Source organism: Hydra viridissima, unplaced genomic scaffold, assembly GCF_058129835.1.
Source record: "Hydra viridissima isolate aposymbiotic clone 2 unplaced genomic scaffold, HvirCarnegie_v1 scaffold_12, whole genome shotgun sequence".
Taxonomy (NCBI): domain Eukaryota; kingdom Metazoa; phylum Cnidaria; class Hydrozoa; order Anthoathecata; family Hydridae; genus Hydra; species Hydra viridissima.
This window is the reverse complement of record NW_028324311.1, coordinates 12,238,071-12,259,716: the sequence shown is the minus strand read 5'-3', so window position 1 is coordinate 12,259,716 and position 21,646 is coordinate 12,238,071. Positions and strand designations below refer to the sequence as shown.

At 31.1% G+C, this 21,646-nt stretch overlaps 2 protein-coding genes, 1 long non-coding RNA gene and 1 pseudogene across 3 annotated transcripts; 3 read left to right on the top strand and 1 right to left on the bottom strand.

Moving 5' to 3' along the window:
* Positions 1-5,294: 5,294 nt before the first annotated feature.
* LOC149881321 (uncharacterized) lies at positions 5,295-7,243 on the top strand. Its single transcript, XM_090068751.1, has 2 exons — positions 5,295-5,441; positions 6,233-7,243. The coding sequence occupies exon 2, from the start codon at positions 6,251-6,253 to the stop codon at positions 7,115-7,117; it is 867 nt and encodes a 288-aa protein (XP_089924877.1). The 5' UTR covers positions 5,295-5,441; positions 6,233-6,250; the 3' UTR covers positions 7,118-7,243.
* A 130-nt stretch (positions 7,244-7,373) lies between these two features.
* LOC149881320 (uncharacterized) lies at positions 7,374-12,827 on the top strand (annotated as a pseudogene).
* LOC149881319 (uncharacterized) lies at positions 9,032-14,426 on the bottom strand. The gene is made up of 3 exons (XR_016445631.1): positions 13,242-14,426; positions 12,879-12,953; positions 9,032-9,150 (listed from the first exon to the last, which is right to left on the bottom strand). It is a non-coding gene; the product is annotated as an uncharacterized LOC149881319 (long non-coding RNA).
* Positions 14,427-14,489: 63 nt separating this feature from the next.
* LOC149881318 (uncharacterized) lies at positions 14,490-16,393 on the top strand. The gene has a single exon (XM_090068752.1). The coding sequence runs from the start codon at positions 15,020-15,022 to the stop codon at positions 15,407-15,409; it is 390 nt and encodes a 129-aa protein (XP_089924878.1). The 5' UTR covers positions 14,490-15,019; the 3' UTR covers positions 15,410-16,393.
* The last annotated feature ends 5,253 nt before the right edge of the window (positions 16,394-21,646 follow it).

Genomic DNA, 21,646 nt, shown 5'->3' with positions numbered 1-21,646 from the left:
CATAAAATGACTGAAGTAAAATTGGAGCTTCTAAGCAATCCTGACATGCTGCGCATGTTTCAAAAAGGAATACGCGGCGAAATCAGCATGATTTTAAACCGGCTTGGAACTTCAAATAATAAATACATGGGCAATTCGTATGATCCTAGCAAACCATCTAAATTCATCCAATATTTAGACGCTAACAATTTATACGGATGGGCGATGAGCAAAAATCTTCTCACTCACGGATTTGAATGGATGACTGAAGACGAACTTTTAAATTGGAAATCCATGCCATGCGTTCTTGAAGTCGATTTAGATTACCCTGAACATCTTCACGACGATTACAACGATTACCCTTTAGTTCCTGAAAGAATGACTCTTAACAAAGTCGACAAGCTTGTTCCGAATTTAAACAATAAAAAGAATTACGTCATACATCATGTAAACTTAAAACTGTATGAACGATTAGGAATGGTTATAACAAAAATACACAGAGGTATCAAATTTGAAGAAGTCCTTGGATGAAAAAATACATTGATCATAACATCAATTTAAAATCAAAATCCGCCAGCGACTTTGAAAAAGATTTTTTTTAAGCTCATGAATAACTCCGTCTTTGGAAAAACAATGGAGAATATTGAAAATCATTTAGACGTTAGACTGGTCACTAAAGAAGAAGAAGCTAATAAATTGTCTAAAAAGCCTAATTTAGAAAGTCGAACCATGTTTGATGAAAACCTGATTGCCGTGCACATGAGGAAAACAAAACTTGTTTACAACAAACCCATTTATTTAGGAATGTGCATCTTGTATTTAAGCAAAACTCTAATGTTCGAACACCATTACGACTATATCAAACCAAAATATAATGACCTCGCAAAGCTGCTTATGACTGACACGGACTCGCTCATTTACGAAATCGAAACTGAAGATTTTTATAAAGATATTGCCGATGACATACTACAAAGATTTGACACGAGCGAATTTGACAAGAACTATCCCGCCATTAAAAACGTCGGTTTCAAAGTTGGTGCTAACAAAAAAGTCATCGGAATGTTCAAAGACGAAACCGGAGGAAAGCAAATTGAAGAGTTAGTTAGACTTCGACCTAAGCTCTACTCTTACAAGATTCTTGAAGAAAAAGAAAAGCGTTGTTGATAAAAATATAAAGCATCAAGACTACAAAGACTGCTTAATGAATAGAAAAGAAATCTTTGCAAAAATGAACATTATCCGATCTCATAAGCATGATATTTAAATGGAAGAAATTAACAAAGTTGCACTCTTGAAAAGTTGAAAAATTTTGGAAGATGGAATTCACACTCTGGCTATAGGACATTATAAAAACAAATTTAACTTGATCAACAAGTTTTTCGGTGACAAGGATTCATCTGATCTGTAGACTTTTTATATTGTAGCTTATGATCATTGTAAAGCAAATAATAAACATGAATATCACTTCACTAAACGAAAAAATTTTAAAGCAGTTTGACATTGAAGCTGCAAAAGACACGGAAAACTTTAAAAAAGTAAAAACTGAAAAAGCTTTCTTTATCGCAAAAACCATTCATCTTGTTCAAAGGTATGAAGACATTTAACAAACAAAACTTCCCTTTGAAGAAATTAAAAAATTTACTGTCGAAAAAGAATACATTCAAAAAAAATACTTTCAAACAGCGTCAAAACTTGTTGACTCTAAAAAGTGGACTCATTAAAATTGAGCAAAAACCAATCTACTTGTACAAATGCAAATACTGCTCAAATGAAGACCTCAACAAGTTTGTAATGGATGAGTGCGGTAAAAATTTTGGATAAAATGTTCTTGCCAACAAGAAACTCTAGACATTAAAATAGGCCACTATCACTTCAACACAAACAAAACAAGCTTGTCAAGAATTATCCACTTCCAAGAATGCATCAAACAATATAACGGAAAACAAAAATGCAAAATTCAAAAGAAAATCTTTGAAAAACTAAAAAGCTAATTTCTAGCTTTAAACCTTTTCGTCAACTCCAATGAAAAAAGCATCAAATATTCCAAAATTACCAAAGAACATATACTCATCTTCTTAAAGCAACTCGGGTTTACCAATCGCTATGAAAATGCTAACTACATTTATTTCGTACTGACCGGAAAAAGAATAGATGACATTGAATACTTGGAAGAACAGCTCATCAAGGACAATATAGAATTCTCTTCCCTCTATGACACTTATTACTTAAGAGACAAGTCGAATGAAATTAAAAGAAAAAGCTTCATTAACGCGCAGTATATTTTGTATCAACTTTAAGAAACAGAAATCATCCATGCAAATTTAAAACTTTTGTTTTCTAAAAACGATTGATAAAAAAAAGCTGCATGATGAAATTTGCTCTCGCCTATTTCAAAAACTTGGATGGACTTTTACACCCACTTTCTAATTATTGAAAAATTTAGTCATTGCCGTAAAATAAGACGGAAATGTACATCAATGCGTCAGAACTGGCAACTCTCTAAAAGGTGACACGATTATCAAAAATTCGCACGAATCAAAAACTTAGCACGCTTAAGTATGGAAAAAGTACTAATGCGCTAGAACCGGCATTTTCTTACAACTTACGTTTATGTAACTATTTGGTATTCACCAATACTTCATAGCATTTCCGTGAAGTTAGGGTTGCACATGAGTTGCGCTGAACTCATTCAAAAACTTATGCAAAAAAACAATCCAGTTAATTTTTTTTTAACAAAACAAGTTTCCCTAATCAAAAAAAAAAAACAATGGTATGAACTATGATGGTGATACTTAATAAAATAAGTATCTTTTTACAAAAAGTTGTGAAAAAGAAGATATATTTAGTAATAATATTATATCTTTGTAAGATGTTATATTGTTATGATTCAGGTATTTTTTGATATCTATGATTATTTTTAACCCTTTTTATAACATAATTTATATATTTTAAGATTCTTGATAAAATATCAATCTAACAATAGAACTACATATGCATCATGATAATATAACGCCATTCTTATTATATAGTGATTCTAAACTTACGCTGAAGATAGGGCAGCTCACAGCAAATGTAACTTTTCTTGCTTAATTTGAGCTGAGTAACTTTCTAAAACGTTGGATCAATACCATTTCAGTTTGTTGAACACCGATAGTTTAGGGTTGAACTTACGCAAAAAACATATGAAAGTTATTTTGAAACGCAACTGCGTAAGTTTCGTGAATACGGCTTTCAGAGTTTTGAACTTACGCCAAACTTGCGCCAAACTTGCGCCAAACTTGCGCCAAACTTGCGCCAAACTTGCGCCAAACTTGCGCCAAACTTGCGCCAAACTTGCGCCAAACTTGCGCCGAACTTATGCCAAACTTGCGCCAAACTTACACCAAACTTACGCTAAACTTATACCTAAATTACGCCAAACTTGTGCAAAATGATGGTTTGGTGAATAAGCTCCCTGTTTCCTGGACGTTTTGAATTTGTTTCAGCTTCTTAATTGAATCGTTGCATTAAGAACTTTTTCAACATCATTTGAAGTGAGAGTGGTTGGTGTGGCCATTACGGTTAAGAACTGCCTCCTGAGTTGCCTTACTACTTTCATATAAAAAATTGTGGAATTTTCTGAGAAATGAGAATTAAAAAAAATAAATCTGTATTCGCACGTTGAATTAAAAAGTTGGATTTAAAGACTTTTCCACAAAAAAATGCTTTTAAATAAGCATTGGTTATTGATACATTATAACTTTTAACATAGCTGTCTAGAATCGTACATTATTTAATACTTTTAAAATTTTGTAGCCATTATTTTTTTACGTGGCACTCTTTTTTCTATATTTAAAACTTGTTGAAATAAGACAGAGATATAAAAACCATCAATATTATCTGAACGTTAAAATAGCCGAAACTGAGCACCCCTATTTCAAAACCCTGCATTCAAAATATAAGGTAAGTATGGGTATTAAGGCCCGGCGGGTAATAAGGCCCACTAATCCAAAGTTAGGGAAAAAATAAATTGTGAAACTTTTTTTCGACATTAAAATATTAGAGTTATCTGGTTTTATCACTGGCAGCAAAAAGAAATCAGCATTTCTTTACCGCGCATTCGACAAAGGTGGGCCTTAATACCCATACTTACCTTATTATATAACACAATATCTCTTTTATTCAGAAAACACATCTTATTACATCCAAATCTGAAGAATTGAAAATTTTTTTACACAAAAAAATCAAAGGTCTTCCGGGAATGAATTTTGAAAAAATTTGTTAAAGGAACATTTCGTCGGCTCACATTTAAATATAAATCTTTAATAGCACCGTTGCTCGTGTAAAAATAAACTCAATCCGTCTTCTTTTTAGTAAAGTGTAAATAACATCAGTGAAAAACTAAAATTCTCATTGGATTTATTCTGGCGACATTTCACGCACTTTTAAACACACTAACATTTTATTATAAACACACAATTTATGACTTTTTTCTTTAGAAACTACTTAAGGCGTTTTTCTTTAGAAAAAAACGTACTTAGTTGTTCGTACTTGGTTCAATTCCTGAAGCAAAATCTCTAGATTTAGGCTCTATGCACACGGTTGTCATGAAATCTGAAAATGAGATAAAGGATTATTGTAAACATTAATATATCAAGCTGCGGCGACAACAAGTTGGTAATAAATTTTTTCGCGTATTTTTTGGTTATGAGTTATAAAGATTAGATTTGATGATGTATTTCCCTATGTGCTTGTAATCTATTGACCGTTTTTTAAATCCAAAGTCAATAACAGAAACTTTGCAACGTGTGTTGTAACAAGTCACATTTATATTGTTGAGATGCTCTTACTATTGCTTAGTGGATTTTCTTATTTCTGAGATGTTTTCCGTAATCGCTGAAATGTTTTCTAGATTGCTGAGTTCTTTTTCACACTCATAAACATTTCTGAAATATTTATTAAACATTTAAGATATATTTCTCTACCGAAGAACACGATGTGAACAAAATAGACGACTAAAGAAAAAAACAATCCTTGTTTAAGAGAATAAGTTCGTACAAAGACCTTTGTTTAAGACCTTTTATATGCAGATAAAATCAATAAGCGTAAACACTTAATGCCATGCTACAGCTTAAAATTTTACGAAATTTTAGTTAAAAATATTTATCAAAAAGTAAAATATGAAGAAACACTTTTTTCTGCAATTTAAAATGATCTTTTACCTGATCTCTGATATACGAAATTAATTTATAGTTAATTTTACCTTCCGACATAAAAATTTTATCCACCAAACTCGTTTTTACTTGCTAATATTTGCGTATGTAATAATTGGGTGTGGTTTGGATTCCAAAGTTCAACTTCATGACTTGTTATTGCTTAACGATGTTGTTTGTAAAAATGCTATTTAAAGTCGCAGTTATATTTTCAAATTTTACTCGTGGCTCTTTTTTTAACATTTGGAATTTAATTCTCTTGCCTTGCTGGTAATAATTTTTGTATCATCTTTTTGAAATATTGGTTGTTGTTTTTTCTTTTGTCTTTTTTTTAGTTTTTAACTATATTTAGGCGCTACTGCAGTTTCTCCCCCCCCCCCCCCCCCTTTTTTTTTTTTATGATTGATTCTGATAGAGAATTTTATACTGATTCAGAAAAATATAAAAACAGACCTGAAAATCAACGGAAAATGCTCTATTTCGAAGTCAAAGTTTTAAAAAGTCCCACTAAAAACCCAAATATTCGCAATTTTTTTTCAAAAGGCTTTCATTTTTAACGAATACTTATTCAGGTCTATGTTTTTATATTTTTCTGAATTAGCATAAAATTCTCTATCAGAATCAATCATAAAAAAAAAAAAGGGGGGGGGGGAGAAACTGCAGTAGCGCCCTATATTTACTGAATTTAGTTCAAAATTTTCCGTATTGTTTTATTATAATGTTTACATATATGCATTTGCATACACAAATAAAAATTAATACTAAGAAAAGTTTTATTTCTGATATTTATCAATCAATTTCATGGGAAAAATCGTTTTCAAAAAATATGCAAATACATATTCTTACACAAATGATTTTATTAACTTTTACAACTGCAGTATCTATGGTTTCACTATGTCGGTTAAGTTAAGTTGTTGATTAAGTTGGTACTGTTTTTGATTGCATATTAGAAGCGATAACAACTTAGTCAACAAACTCCCAGTTTCTCTTTTTCATAAAATACTTAAAGAATAGTTTTCTTGCTTATTTATTTCGATTGAGTTTTGCTTATTGCATTACAGTTCTCCAGCTTAAAACACATGGCTCCTAATCTCGAAGAAACAAACAAAACTTTTTCTAAAGTTGCAGTTAATAATGCAGATGGAAAGTATGGTTTTGGTAATCAAGGAGTGTTTGCTTCACAAAATATTCAACAAGGTGAAGTCATCTTTAAGTGCGATCCGTCCAACTGTGACTATATTTTTGGTGAAAATACAGACTCGCTAAAGACAAAAGTTGATTTCTTTAAATGTTGCGATGAATATCCAGAATGCAAAGAATTTATACTTAGATATCAGTATATGGTTGATCATGATACTTACTCGTTGCCGAAGAAATGGAAAGAGCTAAAGTTACTGAGTATCTGCGGTCTTTTTAACCATAGCTGTGAACCAAACTGCGGCTTGATAGGAAATTTCTCTTTTGTCTCACTGAAAGATATATCAGCTGGTGAAGAGTTAACTTATGATTATCAAACTCTTGACACCGAGGCAAGCTTATACAACGGTTTGAACTGCAAGTGCGGTTCAATTAACTGCCGCGGTATATTGTCATTCGAACACTACAGAAAACCGGAATGGCAAGCCATATTTTATAAGTACTGCACCGATTATGTAAAAGATCAAATCGATAGTCTTAAAACAAAATGGTTCTCATCAAAATGCTACGTTAAACGTTTTGAACCATCACATAAGGGATTGGTCGCTTTACAGAGTATAGAAAAGGACTCTTTAGTGGCTACCTTTTTTAACGACGTGAAGCCTGAGTCGCATTACCTTCGCTCGAATGCCAATCCAACCTGCTATCTGATTGACAAAAGTGTCTACACTGCAAAAGAAATAACTCTTGACGAAGAATTGACACTTGATTATCCAAGCCTTTTACCTCTACAAGCCCAAACTGTGTAGATTTTTACGTTATATTAAAATTTTTCACATCATGAAAGAATTTTATAATATTAATTTATAATATTAACTATTGCAAAAATCTTTTGTTTTTCTAATTGTAAATGCAGCCGTTTTAAAACGTTAAATTAGTTAAATTAGAAAAGTAAAATATGAAGAAACAGTTTTTTCTACAATTTAAAAAGATCTTTCACAGTTTCTCCGATTTGAGAAGTTTATTTATTGTTTATTTTACTTTGCAATATGAAAGTTTTACAAAGTTTTTCTCACCAAACTCGTTTTTACTTGATAATATTTACGCATGCTATAATTGGGTGTGGCATGAGTTCCATAGTTCAACATCATGTATTGTTATTGCTCAACGACAGCGATTCCAATGCTCAACGAAAAACATTTGACGTTTGACAAAAAACACGTAATTTTCATGAACTTTACTCTCTTATATCTTTTTGTATGCTTAAGCAAACACCTTGAGGTTTTTTGCATCAATTAGTGATACTCAACCTCTTTTCAGCCATATATAGAAAGTAATATGGTTTATTCGACTTTTACCCATATCTTAAGACCACTTTTATATTAAGATATGGGTAAAATTTAAATAAACCATATATAGAAAGTAATATGGTTTATTTAAATTTTACCCATATCTTAAGACCACTTTGAAGAAAAAAGCTTGAAGCGGGAACGTTTTTTTAAAACGAAGCTTTTGGAGGTAAGGATTCCTTAGTACCAAAACACATCCAATTTTTACAAAACTTTCCGTATATATTAAAAAAGGGATGAGGAATCTAATGCAATGTGGACACTTTTTAACTTTTATACATAAATTTTTAGTTCTTAGCGTTTCAAAACTTCAAAGTTAATTTTTATAGAAAAAAAAAGTTTTTTTAAAAGTGTCCAGGTGGAAAATGCAAGTTTAGTCTTTCCTCTTTTTATATTAAGTATTTATTTATGTTTTCTTGAAGAATCGGTTCTAAGGATTTGTAGATAGAAACTATGTATATATATGTATCTATATTCCTTCGCATATTTTATGACGTTTTTTGTTTTGATTTTGCATTTCCGAAATTTTAACTTCAAATAAAATTGAAACTGAAAGTATACTTCTTGATTTAAGACTCCAGTTTTCAAGGCAATAAAAATGAATTTATTAAGGTATTTTGTCTGGATTGTTCAACTACAAGCTTGATTCTTACAATTTTTACTCAAGTCTGTACTACAGATTCTTTAAACTGTTTTTTTTCAAAACAAAACCCGGAAATAGTAATTAACTGACGTTCACAAAATGGAAATGTGTAAGAAAGTTATCAGTTTTTTTTTCAGTTATTTTTCTATTTTTTATATTGGTTTAGTAAAAGAACCTATAAACTCTAGTGATAATTTAAATTCCCTTTTGTTATAATTGCTTAAATTAAGTTTAATATTAATTTTAGCTACCAAATTGTTGTCAGTAACACCAACCTACAAGATCATTTTGGATTTTCTAAATATAAATGATGGCATTATTTCTGTCAAATATCCTGATTTTTTATTAACTAATAACCACTTTTTAAAAATTTGCAAAGAAAAAGGAAAATATAACTTGGCTTGGCAAAATCTTTCATTATTTTTTACAACCTACTGTAAATATAATACTCTAGAGTGATGCTAATAAAGTACTTGAAAAAGTTTAAAGATTATGTTGCAAAATTAAATAGAGAAAAAAGTTTGGACTTAACAAAAGCTTTTTTAAGCTCTGTTTTATCTTTTAATAATGCTTTTTCTGATGTTGTTGGTTTGTCACCTTCTGATGCTTGTTCTACTTCTATCTACAATAGTGAAATTGTACCAAATCATGCTACTGTTTTTGTATCTTCTGACTTAAACCTGCAAATTGCTAATGATGATTTTTCGTGCTCTGTTACCCCGAATTCTATTGTATACACTCCTTTAGGAAATGGCTCTGAAAAATTTTTTTTTAAAACGCAAGTTAATGAAGAGAATCTCTCAGTTTCCAATTTAGATAAAACACTACCTATATTATCTGGTGATTTGACCTATCAAATAAAAAAATACAAACGGAGAATTAATCATCTCAAATTAAAAAATAGACAAATTAATAGGAGATGTAATGAATATAAAAGAAAATATCAAGCAATCTTGTCAAAATATGTCAGAAATGTCAACAAAAGAGAAGTTAGAAAGGATTGTAGGATTAACCAATTGTTGCAGAAAAATTTTGAATTGGAAAAAGAAATTGATTTGGCTAGAAAGCGTTCACAATCAGATTGACAAAAGGCATGGTATTTAAAGAAAAAAATTGAAAACACTGTTTTGAAAACATCTGATGAAATGAATTATTCAATCTTAATGGAGAGTTTAAATTACTTTGAAAATCTTTCAGAAGAACTGAAGGAAAGAGTTGATGTTTTTGAAGGAGGTAGATATAATGATAAAATTCGCTCTGTATATTATGACCTTTTAAGTAAAAATGCTTCAGTTAATAATGTTGAATCTGTTATCAGAACTGTACTACAAAAAATGGCTGGTATTTCATGTGGCGCACTTCCAAAAAAGTCTTTGGCTGCTGAATTTTTTAGTGAAATGAACCTTTTATCAAAAGCTCAAGTTAGAGAGGCTATGTTGAATAGCACACACAATGTTCTTCATACAGATGGCACAAAGTATAATTTTAGAGAGGTTGGTAGTTTTCAAGTCACAACATCATCTGGAAGCTACACATTTGGGATAGATGATATGTTTTCAGGCGAGGCACAATCTTATTTTGGAGAGCTAAAAAATTTACTCACTGATATGTCTCAGATATTTTCTCCTGAAAAGGAAAACTATGAGGATGATCTTCGAAAGCTTATTTTTTCATTCAAATCTTTGATGACAGATCGCAGTATAGTTAATTCAAGTTTTTTTAGCCAATTTAAACATTGGAGAGAAGCAATTTTGCCTTTTGTTGTTGAAAACTATGATCGGCTTCCTTTAAATGAAAAATTAAAAATTTCTCAAATGCATCATGTTTTTTGTGGCTTACACGTTTTCCATAATTTAGGAATATATGCAGAATAAGCAATCATGGAATGGGAAAAAGTGGTTGAGCAGGAAGGTAGTATTCATGGTGGTTTTAAAAATTCTCAAAACTCACGTACCTTTGATATTTTATATGAACTTTCAAAACTTACAAGTTATAGACATGGCAATCAACGGAATGGGAAAGCTGATGAATGGAAAGCATTTTTGCATAAAAAATTTTCAAAAAATTTTATGGTTTCATTTCTGCATCATTGATTTAACATTATATTTTTACTTGGTGGAGCAACGTATTTTCACAAAGATCATCTTAAAGAATTTGTTTTTAATCTTAATGGTTCAAATTTCCTTCATGAATCAATTAGGTATGATATTGACAACATAATTTTTCATGCTTCAACCAGAGCTCTGGGAATTTTTAATAAACTGATATCAGGACCTCTTTTTCGTATTATTGAAGAGGAGGATCATATTTTTTCTTTGAATACTGTTTGGTCGCAAATGTTTAATTATTTTGTTTGTTGTTCTTCTGATGCATCAATAATGTTAAGTGGTTCTACATTCTTTGATGTCAAATATCTCACCAAGGATGAAGTGTTTGATTGTTTATTTTCTTATTGTAATGACCCACTTTTGGATGCCTTAACACAAGAATGTCTTGAAGTTATATGTTGTTTGTGTTCGGTTATGATCCAGAGTCAGTTAAGAGACCAATTGCCTGGAGGAAAATATCACAATCCAGATGCTGATGTTCTTGAGGAAACTCAAAACTGCCCACGTACTAACGTTGTGTCTGAACATGACTTTGCTTCTTATGACCGCAGGTTAAAAATGAAACCTAACATGACAACAGTAGCTGCAGCTGGTGTCATCATGTTTAACAATAACAAAACAGCTGATTGGCTAAATGGGAAATCACAGGAAGAAATTGCAAGGCTAGTTTTACTAGCAAGGCGAAATAGAAAAGGATATATCAGAAAGTACAGAGAAAAAAAAGCAAATATATTGCAGTACAAAATCAATGAGATGGACAAGCGCAACTTAGAAAAGGAAATAAAGGAACAAAAGACAAGCAAAGAAAAAGAGTTTTTGACAACAGAAATTGGAAAGGATGGTGGTTTAATTTTGTGTAAAGAGGATTTGGAGCAAATCCTAGGCACTGAAAATGAAATTCTAATGAAGTTGCAAAGACAAATTAAATTTCGAAAAAAAAGTACTTCAGCAAAAATTTCCAGAAAAGTGGTTACAGTTAGGAGAAAATGGAAAAGGTGAAAATTACAAAAAATTTGGTATAGTGGCATTAAAAACAAACCTACTATCAATTTTTGAATTTTTAAAAAATGCTCCAGAACAACAAGCAAAAACAATAAAATGTTCAGTAATCAGACAAAATAATGAAAGACAAGAAATGTTGTTAACATTAAAACAAAAGGTCATGTTAGAAGGTGAGGCTAGATTATTAATGGAAACTGGAAAAAAAAAAAAGAGCAGGCACATCAAAGGGAAGGGTTCCAAAGTTTTTAGGAAAAAGAATTAAACATAAAATGGTAGATAAAGGTGGCAAGCATGTATGGTATTCAGGGTTTGTAGTAAGTGTTTTAGATGACAATGAATTTAATGAGGAATGCGAGTTTGAGATACTATATGACGGATTTGAGGATAAATACAATATTGAGTTAGTCAAAGAGTGGAGGATGAAATGTGTTGTGATAGAGGGAAAGGCTGATGGTTATGTGGAGGGTGAAGTTCGAAAAAAGCATAAATGTTGTTAATATTGTTTTTGACGCAATGTCAATTCAACTTCAATTTATTTTATTTCTGTTTGTTATTATTATTATTATTCAATTTAATGTCTTTATGTTTGTAATCTGTTTGATCATCTAGAGTTGTGTAGGTGCACCCACAAGTCATGATATGAATACCTGTCTTCTGTTCACCTCTGCAGCAACGTTGATTTACCGGTAAGTAATTATTTGTATGTTTGTGTGTACCCACCCATAAGTCACTATATGTATGTTTGTGTTTATGTGCCTGTCAGTCATTATGTGTATGCTTGTGTTCTTTTGGACCTCTGGAGCACTATTTAGGTACAGGTAAGTCCTGCAAATTGTTGTGTTTATGTACCTGTGAGTCATTATATATATACACTTGACTTCTGTTGGAACTGTGGCCGGAGTTTCATGTGATAATACTGGTCAATATATGTAAGTTTCTTTTTATGTACCTGTAAGTCATTATATGTATGTTTGTGTTCTGTTAAATCTACATATATATTTTTTAAACATCTTTATTTTAACAAGGCAACCACTGCAAGCAACCACTTTTAGAGTTGGAAGTTAATGGAAGAGCCAAGGCAAAGTTTATATAGCTATATAACAATTAACAGACGACTTAAAAGATTGCAAAAAGATGGGTAATTTCGTCATGCCAGACTTTATCGAAAGCCTTTGATATCCAGAGAAGTAGAATTTGCTTAACCACTTCTATCTAATGCTATGTAGTACTGTTCTGAAACAACAATTAGCAAGTCAGCTCTAAGACAAGATGGTTGAAATCCATGTGTTTTTTATTTTATCTGCAAATAGAGCCACCTTAAAGCTTTTCAGGATGATCAATAGTTTTGGCTAAAAGTTAACCCATTACTTAGTTACACTAGTGTGAATTAGGAGCGTTCCGTGCCACATAGTCTTGTATTGTGATGTTATTGTTGTGATGTTTTGTATTGATAGACAACTTGGCTTACCTTCTCGTGGTGTCTATTGTTAAAAATGATTATTAGGTTGTTTCGTTACTGAAACTTGCTACCTCTAATCATTCACTAAAAGCCAAGAAATAAGTTTTAGAATAAAAACATTTTTTTATGTCATTTTCATTTTTTTTTATCTTAGGCATTTTCATAAGTTCACATAAACAATCTTAAAGAGTAAGTTTCTTATTTTGTAATTATTTTGGTTTCAAATGTTTTTAATTTATACATTTTTAAAATGAATTAAAATATTTTTAACACGTTATTGTTTATCTGTGTTTCTAATAATAATATTTTTACATTTTTAATATTGATATTTTTACATTTAATAATAATATTTTTACATTTCTGCTGTTATACCTGCTTATTGCTGTTGTAAGAACTCCAACTTTCAAAAAGTAAGTTTCTTTCATTAAAAATTAAATTTTAACTTTATTAAAGAACCTTCTGTCTGTTAAATAGGCCGTTCTGAGTAATTTTGACAGTTTTCAATGCACAAGAAGTTTCTGTTTCAATGCACAAGAAATTTCCTTACACAAGAAGTTACTGATCAGTCGGTAAATTAAGCAATAGTTTTAAAATGTATTATTTGGATTCCATGAATTGATTATGCATATTTGCATAGTGTAATTATAACTTAACCCCAAATTTTAATATCCAAAACCAAGTGAATAAGTAAAAACCCTCAGCATGTAAAATAGAAGATTCTGGTCAATCCCTTCCAATTTAAAAAAAATTGGATCATTATGGAAAATTTCAAGTGTAATGTAACAACAGTTCAAAAATATCAAATACATTAACAGTCGATATGCCAATTGGTTTGTGCAGCCTTTTTGCAGTAATTTACTGACCAGTCTGTAAATTAAACAATAATTTCAAAATGATGTATTATTTGGATTCCATGATTTGATTATGCATATTTGCATGGTGTAATTGTAATATAACCCTAAATTTTATTTTCCAAAACTAAGTAAATATGTAAAAATCCTCAGTCTGTAAAATAGACGATTCTGGACAATCCAGACAGAATTGAATAAAGATATTTTGGCAATTTATTTTTTTATTGTTGGTAAATCAATATGGAAAATTTCAAGTCAAATGTAATTACGCTTCAAGAGTTATTCAAGAGTCAATATGACACCAAAACTAAGTAAATAAGTTAAAACCCACAGTCTGTAAAATAGGCGATTCTGGGCAATCCCTTCAGAATTAAATTTTTTTTTTTTGGTATTTTGTTGTTTTATAGTTGTTGAATCAATATGGAAAACATCAAGTCAAATGTTATAACGGTTCAAAAGTTATTCAAAAGTCAATATGATCCAAAATACTCTCTTTTTCGGTGCCATAACAATGCAAATTTTCTATACTTAAGCCCTATACCTTTCGTCAAAAAATCATCAATTTTTGCACTACAAAAAACTCAATAACTTTAGATCCGTTTAACTTCAACGGCAGAATGACCCCTCATTTTTTAAGTCAAGTAAAGCTCTATACAATTATATAAATTATATATGTTTATTTGAATTATAAAAAAATCGTCTGGAATGGCTATCAACGATGTTATTTGTAAAAATGCTATTTAAAGCCGCAGTTATTATTTCAAACTTTATTTGTGGCACTTTTGATATCATTTGGAATTTAACTCTTACGCCTTGCTGATAATAACTTTTGTTTCATCTTTTTGAATTATTAGTTGTTGTTATTCTTGTTGTTTTTTTATTACTTTTTTTTTAATTTTTAACTATATTTACGAAATTTAATTCAAAATTTTCCGTATTAGTTTATTTTGATGTTTCTATATGTATTTATATACACATATAAAAACTTATACTGAGATAAAGTTTTATTTCTGACATCCGTCAATATTTTTAATGGGGAAAAACATTTTCAAACATGTAAATATATGTTTTTAGACAAATGATTTTATCAACTTTTACAACTGTAGTATCAGTGATTTCACAAAGTCCGTGAAGTTAAGTTGTTGATTAAGTTGGTGCCTTTTTCGATTCCATATTAGAAACGATAACAACTTAGTCCACAAACTCCCAGTTTCATAAAATACTTGAAGAATAGTTTTCTTGCATATTTACTACGATTGAGTTTAGCTTATTGCATTACAGTTTTCGAACTTGAAATAGATGGCTCCTAATCTCGAAGAAACAAACAAATTTGTCTCTAAAGTTGTAGTTAGTAATGCAGGTGGAAAGTATGGTTCTGGTAATCGGGGAGTGTTTGCTTCACAAAATATTCAACAGGGTGATATCTTCTTCATGTGCGATCCGTCCAACTGTGACTATATTTTTGGTGAAAATAGAGACACGCTAAAGACCAAAGTTGATTTCTTTAAATGTTGCGATGAATATCCAGAATGCAAAGAATTTATACTTAGATATCAGTGTATGATTGATCATGATACTTACACGTTGCCGAAGAAATGGAAAGAGCTAAAGTTACTTTGTACTTGCGCTTTTTTTAACCATAGCTGTGAACCAAACTGCGGTTTCAAAGGAAATTCTTGTTATGTCTAGCTGAAAGATATATCAGCTGGTGAAGAGTTAACCTTTGATTATCAATTTCTGGACACCGAGGCAAGCTTATACAACGGCTTGAACTGCAAGTGCGGTTCAATTAACTGCCGCGGTATATTGTCATTCGAACAATATAGGAAACCGGAATGGCAAGCCATATTTTATAAGTACTGCACCGATTATGTTAAAGATCAAATCGATAGTCTTAAAACAAAATGGTTCTCATCAAAATGCTACATTAAACGTTTTGAACCATCACAAAAGGGATTGGTGGCTTTACAGAGTATAGAAAAGGACTCTTTAGTGGCTACCTTTTTTAACGATGTGAAGTCTGAGTCCCATTACCTTCGCTCGAATGCCAATCCAACCTGCTATCTGATTGACAAAAGTGTCTACACTGCAAAAGAAATAACACCTGACGAAGAATTGACACTTGATTATCCAAGTCTTTTACCACTACAAGCCCAAACTGTGTAGATTTTTGCGCTATGTTAAAAGTTTTCACATCATGAAAGAATTTTATAATATTAATTTATAGTATTAACTATTGCACAAACCTTTTGTTTTTCTAATTGTAAATGCAGCCGTTTTAAAACGTTAAATTAGTTATATTTTAATCCCGCCATCTCCAACAGTGTAAATTAAATGAAAACCTACAACAACTTTGTTTGACGTTAAATAAAAAAAATTGAGGATAGGGCAAGTATAGAATTAAAACTATTTGAATTATTGTAAGTCAATTATTGTAATTATTGTAGTTTATTTAATATTTTCATTTAGAAAAAATTCTTTCTGTAATAATCATCGTCCTCTTAATATCATCATAAATCATCATCATCATCATCATCATCATCATCATCATCATCATCATCATCATCATCATCATCATCATCATCATCATAATCATCATCACCATCATCATCATCTAATTTTATACTTTATATCTGTTTTGTAGTTAATGGGTATAAACAGATTTTACATTTATGTATTTTATTTTTTGCCCTTCCGATGCGTAAGGTATTATATATATATATATATATATATATATATATATATATATATATATATATATATATATATATATATATATATATATATATATAATTTGATATTATTAACTTAATAAGTACAGTGGTAAGAAATTTTTTGCCGCTCCAGGATCTGTTTTAAAAGTGAGCTAATAGCTCAGCAGATAAATGCAACATTTACTTATTAAATCCTTAGTGATCAATTAATCTCTGAAAAGTTTTTGTATAAACTTTTAATCGATTATTTTCAAATCTATTCTCATATAAAATATGAGTTGAAATAGCTTGCTCTCAAAGAAAAAAGAAAAACCACACCCACCCAAAGAGCAAGTTGCGCTTCCAGTGGCGAAATTACTAGGTGGTGTAGTATCACTTAACAAAACTGCTCAACAATTCAGCATAACAGTTGCAACCCTTAACAAGCCTGTCCACGATATAGTAGAAACAATTGGAAGTGGTTTTAAGTACGAGATCGCTAAAACAACTTGATTGGTTACAAGTACATAGCTAAGCATTAGATCAAATTAATAGACGAAAGAAAGCATGGCTAGCATGTAATGTATTATGGGAATTATTATAAAACCGGTAGTTTATTATCGGGAAGCCAAACAGGCTTCATCAACCGCAACAACTTAAAATAATTCTGGTATATCCGCTCGTCAAATTTTCCGATTACGACTTTGGTAAAACATGCAATGACGTCATCATACAAGTTAATGACTGTTTACAACACCGAAGTCAACTTAATTTATATCCTTACGGTACACCAGGGAGAGATTGGTATAAGCTTTTCATAAACCGGTGGAGTCATAAGTTGAGCCTCAGAGCAATAGGGAATATTTAAACACTCAGAGCCGCTTCTTGTACGAAAGAAATAGTAGTAAAATATTCCAACACACAGCAAAGTGAATAAAACGAAACAGGTATCAACAAAAATACTTCACGTAATTTTGGAATTGTTGAAATTGGCTTCTTTATTGATCAAGACAAGCAACACATAGATTGCCGGTGTTGCGTGACAAATGTCCCCCCTAAATTTTTGTCCTCCCGGGAAGTATGTACCGGGACAAACTTTTTCCCTTTAAAGTATATTCTAGTATAAACATTCCGGGGTGATGCATTATTTCTTCCCCACCCGTAATAAGTATTCCCCCGATAAAATTTTTACTAAAACTTTTGTTTTTTTGATATACCATTAGTAGCTATTGTTACGCTATTTATTTTTTTAATGACATGCCTGAACGTTAATTATGACCGATACCAAGAAACGTTAATATGCATGGCGGACCTTGATGCAGAATTTTCACATGGCCCCCAGTGTTTTATTTTTTAAAAAAAAAGATCAAAATAAGATAAAAACGTATTTTAGCAGTTAAAATACCGTTTAAAAATACTAAATAACATGTTCTAAATGTTGATAATTTGCATCGCCTTCTTGCATTCATGTTTATGCGAGACAGTTTTTGGAAAAGGTGTGATGATTGATGTTTCCAAAAAGAAAATGAGATGAGAGCGCATCATTTTGTTTTCAAATATTTGCGCCATACCATCTTTGCCATAAAATGCCAACTTAAATGCAAAGGCAGCCAACAGCAAATGATTGAGCTAAATCTTTAATATTGTAACGTTTCTTCTGTTTATTTTGTACAAATGAGATGCTCTTTTTGGTTGTTTTTTTTTCTTCGGCGAACTCAGCCATTCGTAATCCTTGTTTGGCTTCTTCAATTTTAGTATCCCACAGAAAAAATCTCTCTTGCCCGGTTTTCCTAATTGATTAGAATCTGAGCTTTAACTCCATACATAATCTCAAACGGAGAGTATTTTGTAGAAACTTGTTTATTTATTCGCCACCGGGCCCAGAAGTTCATCCCAGTCGTTTGCTTCGTTGTTGACAAGCTTCATTATATGTGTAATCAATGTTTGGTTGAACCTGTTGTGCAAAATAAATGAATAAGTTATAGTTAGTAACTGTTGTATTTAAAACTATTAAATAATGCCCCTTTTTTATACAAAAAACAAATTTAAAAGTTCTTATAAAAACTATACAAAAATAAAAAAGAGCATAACCATTTATCATCTTTCTGTCAGTCTATTAGTCTGGGGATACTATCAGACGATTTTGCGGATTCTATGTCTAATTTCAATAAAAGATCTTCCACGAGCCTGTTACAAAACTTGCGTCCTTGGTCGTGAAGAAGAATGTGGGAAGCCCCAAATCTGAATACCAGACGAAGAATGAAACGATGAATAGAATCCGCATCCTTGTCCGTAATGGAATCAACTTCAGCTCATCTAGTCAGGTATTTTGTTGCTACTAAAATATACTTCTTTCCGTTCTTAGTTTCTTTCAACGGACCAATTCGATCTATTCCCCAACAGTGAAGAATGTCATGAACTAGGATTGGATGGGGCTCGCAATTAATGGTTTGTTGTTAGGATTCGCACGTCGACATTCAGGGCAGGATCCAACAAATTCGCGTATGTCTTTTGAAATCGACTTCCACCAATATCTCTCAGTTGCTTTTTTGAGCATGGCGTTTTGCCCAAAGTGACATCCTTTAACTATGTTGCTATAGAGAGTTCGTATTATACGGTTTCGCTCTTCTTCTCCAATTACAACTAACAGCAAATCGTTTTTCATTTCCGATATGAAATAATTCTCCATTTACTAACTGGAAGCATTCTACTTTCTTTCGAAGTTACCTCTTATCGTCTTTCTTATACTTCGATGGATATTTCTTTTTCCCGAGATATATAACCAGAATCTCGCTTTCTTCTTTTTTCATATTCTTGTTTCAAACAGTTAAATAAAACAAAAACAACTTATATTTGCAAGTTTTATACTTTTATGTAACTAGTTGAATAATAAACGTTCGAAAATATTCTTGTTCTTCACTGAAAGCAAATAACTATAACAAGTAAAAATTGTAAGTTATTTCATAAAAATGATCCGCAATTTTATTAATTTTTTTTACTAAACATAACAAATTACTCATACAGATTTGATTTAGTAGTTCATAATTAGTCAAGAAAAATCGAAATCTAACGAGCTTTTGCTTTTAAAACATTCAAAAACGTTCTAAACTTGCCCGAAGTTACTTTGTTAATAATCAAGCATAATTTTTGTTAAAAATATGTTTAGAGAATCCGAATTTAAACTTATCTGACATTCAGTTTTTTCTTTAATGATGCGTTTGATTCAATTGAAACGTTGTTTTTTAATCAGATTTAGCATTTGATTAGATCATTCTTTAACATTTTTTTGCGCAATCATATCAGTTTGTATATTTAAGAAAATATTTCGGGGGAACTAATGTTACGGAGGAAATTTTATTTTGCAGATGGGGGAAAAAATTATACCAGGGGGGAAATATTAATTCGAAATAAATTTTCCCCCGGAAAGTATATCACGGGAAGTTTTATAATGGGAAATAATTATTTCGTGACACCGGCATGATGCGAAACGACCGTTTAAATTATTTGGCAACTATGAATAAAAAACGTTATAAAGTTGGAAATTGCGTCAATGCTGCTTGTAATCGTCTTGCTCCATATCTCATTTTTAATTTTAAAAATCTTTATGAAGGCGATTGGTGCTTAAGTAGTCCAGACGATGACGTATACGCCATATCTTCATCCTGATGGATGGAAGATAGCAAACTATGATGTGGCTCACTGGCGTGTATGTTCCCGCTATTAAGAAAGTTCCAGATAATTAGTTAAAGTTGTACTTTAATGAATTAATTGTTTAATTATATAAATGAAGTTATAGTAGTAGGCATTCATATTTCAGTCGAAGATGGATATCTGACACATGTTACTTATCGGGTTGTGCTTATTTGTATCGAAAACGGTAGCTTGTTAATTTGCGTACCAGCTCATTCGTTACACATTCTTCAGCCTCTAGATTTGGGTGTTTATTGCCATGTCAAAAGAGTTTGGCGCAAGTTACTACAACAGTTTTACGCAGAGACAAAATTCAGCAACTAATCATAAGAGTGTTTTAGTCAACTGCAAGCAAAACCTTACAGCTTTGATGAAGTTTTTACACCCACCCAAATTGTCAATGGATGTCAGAATACTGGCTTGTTTCCATCCACAACAATTAAATTGACGTTAGACGAAGCTTCAACAAGTCAAAGTATGGAACGGTACCAGTGTGAAAATTCAAAATGCAAGGTTTGGCTGTGTAAAACATGCATACCAAAGCGATATGTAAAAGGTGCTGAGTTTTATTGCACTAAAATGTGCCCCCTAAGTGAAAACTCTACTTAGCCTCTAGTAACCCTCAACGATTCAAAATAGTCGCAAGAATAAAAAGTTTTTTTTATTTGGTTATTTTCTGATTGGCTTTTATTAGGATTTTTTTGTTGTTTTTTTTATTTAAGTGCTGTTTTAGTTACACATAATTTTGCGTATTTCATTCTCCCCGACTGCGATGGTAGTATGAAATAACTTTATTTTTGAATTAAAGTTTCTTAACGCTTTTTCATTTGATTTAAATATATTTAAATAAAGCTCAAAGTTTTCTACAGCATAAAAAAAAATAAAATAAAATAAAAACTTTTTTCCTGAACAAAAGAAATTAATCATAACTCCTTAACATTTCATTTGACCCCATTTTACTTTATCCTTTAAATTTACATGAGCAGTTTTCATTGTAAATTTTTTGGTTTTTTGAATTATATGATTGCTAATATTTTGTGAGTTTTAGTCATTTTGTGAGCTCTGATAGCAATCTTGAAGCTAAACATTTTCGTAGCATTGTTTAACAAAATTCTTCGGACATTTTTTTTAAAAGAAAAGTTTTTATTGAATTTTCAAACTATAATGAATAAATTTATATCAGTTTAAAAGCAATACAAAATTTGAGTTTCTTGGAGTTTCGGCACATTTTTTTGTGCATTTTAACCACTGTTAAACACCCTAACGTTGCCAAACACACTCCCCACAGTTTAAGTTATCACCGCACAAAATAAGTTACTTCCCTTACATTCCGTATTCTTTGACAAGGCATCTGAAGGCTTTATGCAATCAATTACTCACCTCAACTAGTCATAATCATAACTTAAATAATATTAATAACTGTGAAACTAAGCACAAAAATGATACAAAAACCAAATATGGTTACCGAAGCTTTTTCGTTATTAAATTCGCAGCAAAACATCGGAAGTAATTAGAAACTCCATAATCTCAATCAAAATAAAGC